Here is a 13,688-nt window from a genome sequence, read left to right as displayed (position 1 = left end):
ACATCTAGCTTTAGGGATTGTCGAACGATATACTAAGGAAATTGGAATGGAATTTGGGTTAGACAAATACGCTAAGGTATAAATGAAGCGAGGAAAACTTAAAGACATCCCTGAAGATCCTGAGCTCGTTGATAGAAGCGCTATATGACACCTTTGCGCTGGAGAGACTTATACATACCTGGGCGTGCCACAGAGACGCATTCAGGATGTGACATTTATAAAGGATACTCTCCGAAGCATATACAAACGTCTCGTCCGGCAGCTTTGGTCTTCCGAACTGTCGGCGAGGTAGTACTCTATTCATTTGGAATAGTTCCAAATGACGAAGCACGAGCTCAGATGCCTGATATCGGGGCAGGAAAGGTTATCCACATGAACAAAAGCATGCATCTTAAGTCTTCCGTCCCGCGACTGTAGATCTCACGCCGTCAAGGTGGTTGCGAAATATTGAGTCTTGAATGCCTTCACAACATGATTATTCTGGGTACAGCACATAGAGTTGCAAATTAAAGAGAGCCTCTTCTTAAAATGGTCAGGAATCACGAAGAAGTGGGTAAAGGAGCGTTTCTGTATAAAGCAGCGGGGGAGGCTGCTGAGACACTCGGTTTTAACTTCAGTATTAGGGGTGAGCAAAATGCATCAAATCTTATCTGTCTCGAGTACTCACTCCTGAAAGCCGAGATTAAGAAAGCACAAGAGAAAAACTTTCGTGAACAGCTCCTCGATAAGAGGATGCACAGTATCTTCCACAGAAATGTGAAGGATCAGTCAATGTCTTCTGAGCTAACGTTTGCTTTCCTTAAATCGCCCGGATTTAAGTCTGGTACTAGGGTTTCATTTTGGCCTGCCAAGACACCCCGAGCATTTAGCTCACATACTATCTAGTTGTCCAACTCACGCGGGAACGACCTACATTCAAAGGCACAATGCGGCACTAGGAGTGCTTTACTACCATCTCTGTCACTCTTACGGAATTAACTTTATTATCGCTCCTTTAAATGTGCCTAGGGAAATCGAGTCAATTGCCGAGAATGGGAAGTGCCGTATATACTGGAACTTTATATTCTCGACCATTTTCGAGAAGTGAACCATGTTCGTTATCAAATTTCCGGCAACAGCTGACAAACACATCATAGCCATGGAGAATGAAAAGAAAGAGAGGTATCGACACCTTATAAGGGAGTTGCAACGATTGAACCCGGAATATTCTGTTAAACTAATCGTCCTTATCATCGGTGCTCTTGCAGGTGCCAAGCTTTCACTGGTTAGTAGCCTGAAAAGCATCCCTCCGTGAGAACAATATGCTAAAACACGTGCGGGAAAAATGCAGAAGGCGGTCGTCCTTGGGTCGCTTCGTGTTCTCAGGGTTATATATACATATAAGCAAAATAATAAAACAGTAATCAAATTTTCCTATTTCTAGGTTCTTTAAAAAAAATCTGTATACGACCGTTTTCTTTGCCATGGAGAATAAATAACATTGGAACACATAGGAAATAATTTGAACATTGAAGTTAATTTGATAAATTTGTTACAGACTGTGACGGACTTAATACGATGATCTGGCAAACGCCGAGTGCACCCTGAGGACGCGGAGCGACCCAAGGACGACCGCCTTCTGGATTTTTCCAGCAAGTATCTTAGCATCTTGTTAACACGCAGGGATGCTTTTCAGAATATTAACCAGTGAAAGATTAGCACCTCCAAGATCGCCTGACACGCTCTGCAACTATCATCGGGAATATCTTGGCTCAAAACGTGGCGACCATATGCTAAATAAAATGAAACCGTCTTTATATGCCAAAATGAAATCCTCCGTGCCCGACTTCAATCCGGGTGATTTGAGGAAAGAAAACGTTAGCTCACACGGCATCGACTGATCCTCCACATTTCTATGGAGGATACCGCGCATCCTCTTGTCGAAGAGCTATTCACGGACGTTTTTCTCCTTTGCTTTATTAATCCAGGATTTCAGGAGTGACAACTCGAGATAGACAAGATTTGATCCATATTTCTCATCCCTAATATTTAACCCTCCGCCGTCCACGTTATTTTTACTAGCTCCAACGTCCATGTAGGACCAAAGCAGTTTTCAATTGGTGTTCACTCGTAGCCGAAAAGCGCGACTCTTATGCGGCTTACTCCATTCTTGCCACATATGAGGCAACTTTTTTTGGTAGGAAAGAATGTCGCGTCCACTTGTTTCTTCTCAATATAATTCGAACTCGAGAAATGGCCTGGGTCACGTATGACGCACGTGAACGGCGGACGATTAAGTCAAGGCTAAGTGTTTCAGCAGCTTCCTCCGCTGCTTTATACAGAAATGTTCCTTTGCCCACCTCTTCGTACTTCCTGACCAGTTTAGGAAGAAAACAGACGGTCAGACGATCTGAGCTCATCCTTCGTCCATGAAACTACTACAAATTAATAGAGTATTACCGGGACGCCAAGCATGTTCGTTGGAGATACTTTGTTCCTCGCCGACAGTTCGGGAGAGCAAATCTGCTGGATGAGACGTTCGTACCTGTTTTCGGAGCGTATCCTTTATAGATATCACACCCTGAATGTGGCTCTGGGGCACGCCCAGGTACGTATAGGTCTCTTCAGAGCAAAGTTGTCGTATAGGGCTTTTCTCGTTGAGCTCAGAGTCTTCGGAGATGCCTTTAAGTTTTCTTTGCTCCAAATGAACCTTGGCGCATTTCACTCACCCAAAATCGTTTTCCAGATCAGATAGTAGATCCAATTGTCAGAAAAATCCTATTATTTAGGGTAGTTCTAAATATCTCATATGTGTGTTTAGACAAGTGATTAACTGTAGACATTTTTCCACAATGCTTCGACCTCCTCTAGTTTCGGCACAAAGTCGACATTAACTGGAGGGTCTTTGAAGATTCGAGTGGGTCAGAGAAAAACTGTTGGTTTTTTCTGATAAACCTCTGTCTCCGCTCTAGACTTTTCCTAGCATCAGATCTTGGCGGTAAAATTCCTGCTAGATGTTGCGTAGTCAATCACACATTAAATGCGGGAAACGTACTGTCTTGCCCAGTCTATATTTGCAGTGAGTTGATACATTATATTATACGTAAAAGACAGAATAATTTGCATAATATATTGTTGAACATTGCAGGGTAATTAACAAATTATAATTTCGGTATGAATTTCGCTACTTTGAATAACGTAACTTAAACCAAAGCCGAGTTAATATATTGTTACATTTATAACAGAATATGACTTCACTTCGACTTCATATTCTTAATATGTTATAATTAGTCATTTTTCTCTAGAGCTTAACAAATAACGGAGTGATTAAGAATGTGCATTGTAATTAAATAATCAAATCCCCAAGATTAACTATTTTTGGATGTTCATTAAGACGATATTGCGAAGAAAATCCAAATATTTCGATGTATTCTTAAGTTATAAATATGTACATAATATACGTATCAAGAAAATGTTACGGTATTTTTTCTGAATGATGCCAATTCTTCAACTTACAGAAAAGTCTTAAAAATTAAAATTTGAAAATGATTTAAAAAATTAGTGATTTAGAGATACTTAGACTTTTCGAAAAATTTTATGTTTTGGCATGAAATTAATCTTCTTGGTTGAAAATTCATTTGTTTGTTGTTAAAAATTCAATTCTTTGGTAGAAAATTCGTATTTCTTTATATGAAATTTATCTTCTTGGCATGAAATTCAACTTTTCAGTTACAATTTCATCTATCACTTGCTCTAAGTCTGCTAAAATAAGTATTAAACCCTTATTTATATGAATTTTGTTTAAAAAAATTTTTTAATCGAAATCAGTTTTAAACACTTATTTACAAAATTTTGTTTTAAAAATGTTAAAATTCCTGAAAATCTGTATTTTTTTTACAATTTTTTAGAATATTCAGACGAGTTTTTTTACAATTTTACAATATACGTATTTTACATTTTACAAAAAATTCTAAATCACTTCACCCAAATATAAAAGGTACCCACTGTTAGACAACCCATAACTAATAATTCTTTGAGGCCATTTAAAGTTTATATCCCTCATTTAAACTCTGGAAAAACCTGTAGGCCACTGTTTTAAAATCTAGTACGACCTCCTAAGGGTCATTCATAAAATACGTGATAAGTTAAGGGTGGGGAGGGAGGTCCTGCGGAAGTATCGTTCTCCATGTTGAGACCAATGGAAAAATTAACACGCAGTGGGGAGAGGGGATAGGAAGTTCATGAAAAATGCATCACTTATTTTGTGAGAGACACCCTATATCCATTCTACAGTCCGTGTACCTGGGTATACCCTATCAATTTTGTGAATTTCGTCCTTTTATGGTCTATTACTCTATTAAGTCGGATAAGGCCAATTTTCACATGAGATGTTCGTGTTATGATGAGGAACGTAAAAATCGGTGTTTGGCAGGTGTGAGTGGATGCGTTTACCTGTGGCAACCTGTCAAAGGTGCAAATTTTTGGCAGTTAACTAACGTGACTCGGATAAGGTTGAAAATTGGTGTACATGTAGGGGCTGACATTAGAAATAGTACCTGCGCATTGCCTGACACTCACCTGGATGCAAAAGTGTTACCAGGCGGCTTCGAAGTCATCGGACATTCAGGTGAAATTTCTTGAAATTGATTTTACAGGAAAAAGTTTGAAACAAAAGTTGGCACCACGAAGAATTTGTAATGCCTACGCCAATGACCCACGCTGGGTCTGGGAAACTTGACATTCGTCACGGTAATAAAGATCGAACGTATCTCAACGACAAAACATAAACTTTAACTATAATAAATAATGGGTATTTGAAAGTAAAGCGATTTTGTTGTTTAATTTTTATAATCATATTCACCTTTATTACAACTTTCTACGATAATCAGAAGCTGAGAACGTGACACTGATTACGATTATTTATAGCAGAATAAGTTATTGTTTTAACTAGAAGTGGCTGACGCCAATTCTTTGCACAAGACTTACTTTATTCGTGTACTAATTTTGAGCACACCTTCTTTTAAATTGCTAAAGATACAGCAGGTGATAGAAAAAATGGGGAAAAGAAGGGAAAATGCGAATAACTTGGTAAATATTAACATTTTGATGAAATACTTCTTATTCATTTTGGAGTATATCTGCAATAGAGTACCTTTTGTCTTTTAATAATTTTTGAAAAAATCACTTGTTGTCAATAAAAAGGGCTTTTTATTGTTATGGTATTTTTTTAATCGATGTTTTCTCCAAATATATCAATTTTATTAAAAAATGATATACCAATTAAAATATGCTTCTATAGGAGTGGGCCAACTTTTGTTTCAAACTTTATCCTGTAAAATCAATTTCAAGAAATTTCAACTGAATGTCCGGCGAATTCGAAGCCGCTTAGCAACACTTTTGCATCCAGGGAAGTGCCTGGCAATGCGCAGGTGCTATTTCTAATGTCAGCCCCTACATGTACACCAATGTTCAACCTTGTCCGAGTCACATTAGTTAACTGCCAAAGTTTCGCACCTTTGACAGGTCGCCACAGGTAAACACATCCACTCACATCTGCCAGGCACCCACTTTTACGTTCCTCATCATCAGACGAACATCTCATGTGAAAATTAGCCTTATCCGTATCACGTTCCCATTTACGTTGTGAGCCAACGGTCTACTAGGTAGGAGTGAACCGAAAATAACTGAAATAAGAATTGCATATTATTACAGTTGTTTAATTTTTATGTTTGTAAATATTAATTTTGCCAGATCCGGAATAGATAGAGAAGAATCGTTAGAAATAATGAATGGTTCAAGTTTTATTTCCAGTATAGAATACTTGACAGACTAAGAACATTTTTGAGAACCACACAGAGCACTCACTCGTTTATAGACATTTTTGTAAGATGTAAAATTTAATGTCTTTATTAAGTTAATCACTTTACTGATCCGAAAAGATCGGACAACGATCTTTTGCAATTCACTGCTGCTCGCACACTAGTTTTCTCAAGAGACAAGGCTAACATCACACACTCAAACTGAAAAATGACGTGACTTCAAACATTCATTTCAATAATAAGGAAAACAAAAATTGCTTTGAATTAGGCGATGTCGATAAACTGAATAATTTTCAATCGCAGAAAATCTCATAAAGACGAAACATTAGAAGTTTAAACAGCAGTTGAAACTTTAAGATATATGGAAAAATTATCTAGAAAAGTTTCAACACTGTTTTTATGTTACAGGATTCGGAAATCTTGTCAATTTAAAAATATTCTTGAACTCAAGAAATTTTAATAATTAAATATCTTTTGAAATTATATTAGTTTATCCTAACAATTTTAAAAATGCTGAAAATTTGCTTTAAAATCTGCCAAATTCTTTTTTAACAATTTTGGAAATGTTTTAAAATGTTTAAGAATTATTCTCAACACTCTCTTAAAATTAATTATTTTAAATGCAAAAACATTTTTAAATTTTCTAGGAATGTAAAGTAAAATCTTGCATTCTCTTGAAACCTTTCAAAACTTATGTAAATCTTCTTTTTTCGAAACCTTTCGAAACTGCGATAGCGCAATTTAGGACGTGTTAGCGAACGAGTGAGCAAGCGATCGAAAGCGAGAGTGCAAACGAGAGAGAGGGCGCGAACGCAACCGTATCTTAGTCTACTTATCCTGTTACATAAGCAATACTTACAAATATTTACGCTTCTATACTAAGCGACTTGTGTCTCCTCTTTCTTTCATTTCTCTTACACCTCCAGTTTGCAATTTTTTCATGCATTCTTTTATTCTTTCTCATTCGCTCTTTTAGCACCCTCCAACTCCATTAACCATTCTGCCCCAAATCCATCCTCCCCTAGAATCTTTAGCACATTCTCTTGCCACCTTCCTTTATCGTTCATTCCTTTCCTGCATCCTTCACATACATGCTTCATTGTTTCGTCCTCCTATTCACACATTCTGCACTTTATGTTCTCTTCCTTTTCCCAATAGATCCCCACCTTTACCTCTTCACCCAACCTAAATCTGGCTATTCTGTTCCACCTTCTCTCTCTCTCTTCGTCCCTTTTCTAAATACTTTGGTACTCCTTCCTTTTTTATCATCTTATACCATTTATTATATTTTGATTCCTCAATCATCACCTATCTTCCTATTAATTGCCTTTCACTCGCCTTTTTTTCCAATTCTTCAAAGTTTACTATGGTCCCGTCTTCCATATCTCAGCATAATAGAACTCAACTCTTTTCTTCTTCCCATCTCGTTAATTCTATCACCCTCCCTCTCCTTTACTCTACCTCCATCAAACACTTTCTAGTAAATCCCCTCCCTTTCCCTCTCACAACTTCCTCTTAAAGTTCCATGACATCTTTCCCTCTCTAGTACTTAATTTATTCCTTTGGCTTTCTTCTCTCGCCAAACATCCTGGCGTCCTCCAGTTTACCCCTAGTGTCAACTCTCAATCTATTTCCTTTCCTTCCATCTCCATATCTCTGCTCCATAACCTAATAACGTCCATAGCAGCGTATCAAATAACCACATTCTCCTTCTCCAATCTTTCTTGAACCTTCTTTTCCCTATTCCCAAAACCTGTTTCATTATTTCTGCTGCTTTTCTTTTTTATTTTTCCTCTTATATTTGAATCTAGCATCTTGAGGTATGTTAAATTCTTTTCGAAATAAGTAGAATTCACTGGATTTCTGTAAAAATATCTACTAAATTAGACGATTTTATTGCCTTGCAAAGGCGTTTATTTCCTTAGCGAGCATAATAAAAGAAGTCATCAAACTCATTTCCCTAAGGTGTTCTGCGTAAATAAAAATCACGCTAAAATGAATTACCTAGTAATTTTCCATGCATAGGATCAAAAATGAGGCTTAAAATTCTGAGAATATTTTGGCGACGCCCTTTCGAATGTAATTTATTATACTTGAATTATTTTTTAATATGTATTAAACTCAATAATTATTTTCGTCAAGTTTAGGCGACCATTGTTCTTTCTCAAATGAAAGTTTTATAGAAAAAATGTACTCTAGTGATAAAAATTTTGCAATGCATTTTTGGACCACCCTAGCGTACATATGCATCATATTTCCAAGATATTTGTTCTATACAACATGCATTTGAGAAAGAACAATGTTATGTAACGACCAAAATTAAAAAGTGACAGGTTTTTGTTTTGCGTTAGAGTGGTTGACTAAATTCACAATCCATCGCGAGCCATTTGTTTCCCTGATATTGATGCTTCTTTCCGGCCCCATTACCATTTGGTGTCAAGCTTTTATGTTTATTGAAATGATAATGTTGTTCGGAGCTTCGTGCAGGAAAACTTTATTATTTCAAAATTATAAATGCTGCCGATTTCATATTCGTAATTTGAATAATTAAAAATTGGGGGAAAAATTAGGTATTGTCAATTTTTGTGATCCTACTAATTTAACAATAATTACTTTAACTGAAAGAGCTCACAATGAGATTCTTTTTCGTGAACGCCGACATCATGAGTACAATGAAAATGAGGCCGAGCTGTAACTGTGCTAGCAGCTGTTCATGTTGATCCACAAATCAGTAGTCGACAAATTGAAAGAGAGATAGGTATACCACAAAGTACAGTATCAAGAATTTTGAGATCTCTGAACTATCATGCTTACCACATTACTCTAACGCAAGTCTTAAGGCCCCATCACATTTTAGCGCGTAATAATTTTTGTCAATGGGCTTCGCAAATGGTACAGAATGATCCTAGTTTCTTTCGATATATACTTTTTTCAGATGAAAGTAAATTCTACAGCCACGAACAGCTCAATAGACATAACTGTCATTATTATTCAGACGAAATCATCACTGGTACAGACCGATGGATCATCAAAATCGATGGAGTATTATGGTGTGGTGCGGAATAGTAAATGGCTATTTAATTGGACCCTACTTTTTTGACGGAAACGATGAAAGACACCCTTACTTAGAATTGTTAAGGGACCATTTACCTGGACTATTGGAGACCGTTGACTTAACCACAAAGCAAAGAATGTGGCTTCAACCAGATGGTGCTCCGCCACATTTTGCACTCATCGTACGTGAGTTTTTTAACTTAAATTTCAATGAGGAATGGATTGAACGAGGGGGCCCATTCGAATGGCCCCCTTGCTGACCAGATTTAACAATACCTGATTTATTTTTATGGGGTTATATTAAAAATGTAGTTTTTGCTCAGCGATCCACAACAAGAGAAAATCTGATGGAAAGGATTCGAGCAGCTTGCGCAGCCATCTCTCGAGAAACTTTGCTGAAAACCGTGAACAGTTTTGAAATACGTATACGTTTGTGTCTTTAAGCCAATGGAGAGCACTTCGAACATCCGTGGCTCATTATAACAGTGGTATCAATGGTGAGAGGTAAGTGGACTCACGTTAATCAACCACCCGAAACGTGAAAGCAAGGGGACGCACGTTTATCAACCACCCGAAACGTAAAAGGCATGGAGAACTCACGACAAGAAAGCTCCCCAAAGGAAACAGAACTTACTAGGTCCACGCCGTTGTTTCTGGGTAACGCTAAAAGGACAAAAAGTTTTTTTTTTGTAACTAGTCACAGAGAAGTGACATTGTCAAGATTGTCACTTTTGTAACTACATAGTCACAGTCTTTACACCTTATTCAAAATTATTGTTACTGTCTGGGTGCGTTGGGGGTTGGGGGAGGGGGTTGTTGTGATAACAATAAACAGCCTGAAGTCTACAAAAAAAATCATCCGGGCACAGAGTTCAATCTAAGAAAAATCGTCTTGCCCTGTAAGTGAGCTTGAAACTTGATCTGCAGGTTAAAATCAGGCCACCATACATACATACATACATATGTATATATATATATATATATATTTAAAAATTTGCCATAAGGACAACTGCAGGATTTCGACCGTCTGTAACGGAATCGATAAGACGATCCGAAAAAAATCTCGTGCCATGTGCATGTGTTTCATTCTCCTTTTCTATGATGTGCTTGTTATCTGGTGCCGAAAATTCGATAACGAACATGGTTCGCTTCTCGAATTCAAGAAGAACCATGTCAGGCTCGAGTGTGCAACAGAAACAATTGTCGAGAATATAAAGTTCTAGTATATGCGGCACTTCTCATTCTCGACAATTGAATCTATTTCCCTAGGAGCATTTAGCGGAGCGATATTAAGGTTACCGCCGCAAGAGTGACAAAGATGGCAATAAAGCACTCTTAGTGACGCATTGTACCTTTGGATGTAGGTCGTTCCCGCATGAGTTGGAAAACTAGATAGTATGTGTGTTAAATACTCGGGGTGGGCATGATACGCCCTGCAGCTATCAACGGGAATGTCTTGGCTCAAATTGTGGCGACGGTATGTTAAGTTGGAAATGACACCGTCTTGACATGCCAAAATGAAACCCTCCGTGACAGACTTCAATCTGGGTGATTTAAGGAAAGTCCTCTTATCGAGGATGCTGTTCACGGAAGCTTTTCTCTTGTGCTTTGTTAATCCAGGCTTTCAGGAGTGAGAACTCGAGATAAATAAGATTTGATGCATTTTGCTTAGATGCAAAAAGTAGGGAAAGCCTAGGGATTTTCAGAAATTCCCTAGTGTGCCTTCTGTTTCTCCTAGGTTGGATAATTCTAAGGAAAGTGAAGATCTTTCTCAGATTATATAGATTTATATGAGAAAAAATAACAAAAATGTCATATCATCTGCAGTTTTGCGCGCAAAATCAGTCACGTGTCTCATGCAGACAACTTTTTTGTGGGCCTGTGTGACCAGAAAATCCCTAGGCTTTTCCCTACTTTTTGTATCTAGGGAGTAAATGGTACAAGCCCGAAAAATGTAGTAGAAAAATTTAGTTAAAGAGCGCAAAACTACAAAGGGTATAGCATTTTTGTTACTTTTTGCCATAGTCTCTTTGACATGAGCAAGTCCTTCAATTTCCTTAGATTTATCCTATCTAGGGAAACTGAAAGCACACTGGGGAATTTTTGTGTATGAATTTGGTCTTTACGAGTCCCAACACATAAAAATATGACACTCGTAAGCTTACTTTTCCGTATACTGGTATTATCAAGATAATGTCCAAAATATCTCTAGGTTTTCCCCTGTTTCCTGCATCTAGGGGAAAACTGATACGTATACGACAAATTCTGAGGCCAGATAGGGATTTAGCGTTTCAGAATCCATTAAGGGAGCCTAGTCACTTGTCTCGTGCAGACAACTTTTTCATTGTGTGGGCCTGTGTAATTAATAAGCAGTCGCGGACAATTATCCAGGGATAGTCCCGAAGGAATGACCCCTAAGAGGAGGCGTAACAATCATGCCGAATGCTAAATGGCCCCTGGGCGAGGTATCTTAAACGGTGGCTCTGGGATCCGGACGACCTCTCAGAGTAAGCAGCCTTAGTCTTGCATGCGGGGCTCTACAAAGACAGAGGAACCCTTTGCCTAGTTGCTGGTGAGAACAACAATTACACCATCAAACTACCAAAAAGTTGTAACTGCGGTTCAAAACAATCGAACGCGCGGAGCACCCGACAATGGGTCGGCAAACAGTGCTTATCACCATAGAATTCGGAGTGCTGAAAATAATTTAGATGAAAACACGACAATATGTACGCGGAGCGCTTCCACAACCACTATATGAACAAGCTAAATACGAAGATGAGGAAGAGACATTAGGACAAACCGCGGAAAGCAGGCACGTTCTGAGAGTTGATAGTGATTTCAGGACAAGAAGGCCGCCCGTCGTGAGGATATCTATGAGGAGTCAACCTCTGGGCCATCAATTGTTTAGTTTATGGTGGTGCGAGAGCTTTAATTGATTCAAATCGAAGGCTATATCCGACGATGGATCAAAATATCAAAAAAAGCATGCATCAACTGAACAAGAAGATTGGATGGGCAAGACTGTTGATAATCAAGCAGCATATTTGTTAACAAAATACGGGTGTTATCTGACGCTAGGAGTGGAATACAGAAGAGGGAGAGGATAATTAGAGAAAATCAACAGTTTCTTGCTGATCCATCGCGCCTCTTCAGCGTTCACCCTGTTTCTGTCAAAAGTTCACCCAAGGCCAACGAGGTAGCGACTTTTTAGAGTCATAAAAGATACCGAAAACACTAAAGTTGAAAGAGAATACTTATAATTTCCTGTCCAAAGTCGAAGAAATAAAAATAGGGAACATTTTACACTTCAAACTCCATAAGACATAAAAATGACCGGAGCGAGTTCTACAAATATTTTTTTTCGAAATTAAAAAATAGAGAACGATTTGGTCAATAAGCCCGTTATATATATATATATATATATATATATATATGTGTGTGTGTGTGTGTGTGTGCATTTTTTTCACGACAGCTGTAGACAGCCACATCGAGGAGTATACCTTTGGTATGCGGTTAAGTACTCATAGTTTAAACATTCATGGTGGAACGTTTCGCAAGTAACTCACGATTAATTGGTTGTTAAAAAAATATTCATGATTAGTTAACCATGGATTTAATCAGAGATGGTGGAATTGGGCCTCTTGAATTTATTTTTTAAAACAATAATCAAGAATTTCGCTGCGTCGTTGTATGAAAAAACTTTATGAATGCGTACTGCTTACCTCCATTGAATGGATGCATATCGAGATCGGTACCACTGTGATGCATTTGTTGAAGTATTACTGCATCACCGTCGTGGATGCCATGCTGAGGAAGTGATTTTCTGTCATCCATCAATGGTCGACCATTAAACATTATAACTATTTCGTGAGCTGGTACACCGCTTTCAATCTCACAAAAAGCTTTAAAATTTCCGAGCTCGAGATCTTCACTTACATCTAAGACAAAAATGTCATCGCTTAGAGTCGTAACTGTCACTTTCATTTTAAACAAATTGGGTTAACTATGTTTTAAATCGTAGATAAAACTCTTCTGTTTCTAAGTGTGTTAATGATTAATCAAATAAAATGTACTTCATAAACGCAAAAAATTCGAAAATAAAGTGTGATCATAAACCAGAAATAGAAGAAGGCGTTGATCAAATGATATGTGAATTTTAGGTATTTGCCGTGAATATCATGTAAACATCAACCCAGCACACAAAAAAAGATCTCAATTATCTTCACCACGGTAGCATGATCCAACAAAGCCAGGCGCAAGTAAAAAAAAGTAAATCAATGAGGCGGCACCCTAGGCAGCCCGACCTTTCTGCCATCTTGGATCGAGTTCGGGCGGTGGATTTAAATTGACTAGGGAATACGAATGAGATCATAATAAGTTGAAATAAAAGAATTTGACTGTACAATATAATTTTCCATGCATAACATCACAAAATTGAAATAATTCATGATTAATCAAGAAATAAAAGTTTTGCATGTAATGTTTATTGAAGAACTAATAAAGTTTTAAAGCATATTTGAAAGTATATTGGAGTAAAGATATGAACTATTTACGAAAGGCTGTATAGTGCTTTGTGGCTACGTTTCCTCACTAAAAATTTGTCTGAAATAATGTATTTAAGTTAATGCCAACGAGTTGATCTTTATTAATATAAATCAGAAATAATGCATGTATTATTTATAATAATATACAAAAACTTCGTACGAAACATAAAAATGAACACATTCGTTCTTATTATAGTATAGTAAGATTAAATAAATTGAATTATTCAATAAATTATTAAATGAATTTAATATATAATTTGTGAAACAACAAAAGGCGAATCCAAATAGG

At 37.4% G+C, this 13,688-nt stretch overlaps 1 protein-coding gene across 5 annotated transcripts in view; it reads right to left on the bottom strand.

Annotated features, from left to right (window-relative positions):
• The window catches only part of LOC117168715 (protein DDI1 homolog 2), a 130,053-nt gene extending 116,911 nt beyond the window's left edge, over window positions 1-13,142 (bottom strand). For 2 of the 5 annotated variants that reach the window (XR_004466545.1, XR_004466544.1), the window contains exon 1: window positions 12,578-13,142. Coding sequence is in view for 3 of the 5 variants with exons in the window: in XM_033354432.1 (XP_033210323.1) it covers window positions 12,578-12,839 (262 nt within the window). In the remaining 2 variants the exon portion in view is untranslated. The remainder of the gene's footprint in view (window positions 1-12,577) is intronic. The other 3 variants (XM_033354431.1, XM_033354432.1, XM_033354430.1) reach the window with 3 other exon arrangements.
• Between the last annotated feature and the right edge of the window lie 546 nt (window positions 13,143-13,688).

The sequence above is a fragment of the Belonocnema kinseyi genome, chromosome 3, assembly GCF_010883055.1.
Source record: "Belonocnema kinseyi isolate 2016_QV_RU_SX_M_011 chromosome 3, B_treatae_v1, whole genome shotgun sequence".
NCBI lineage: Eukaryota > Metazoa > Arthropoda > Insecta > Hymenoptera > Cynipidae > Belonocnema > Belonocnema kinseyi.
The sequence above is the reverse complement of the archived record's forward strand: the minus strand, read 5'-3'. Positions and strand labels throughout refer to the sequence as shown.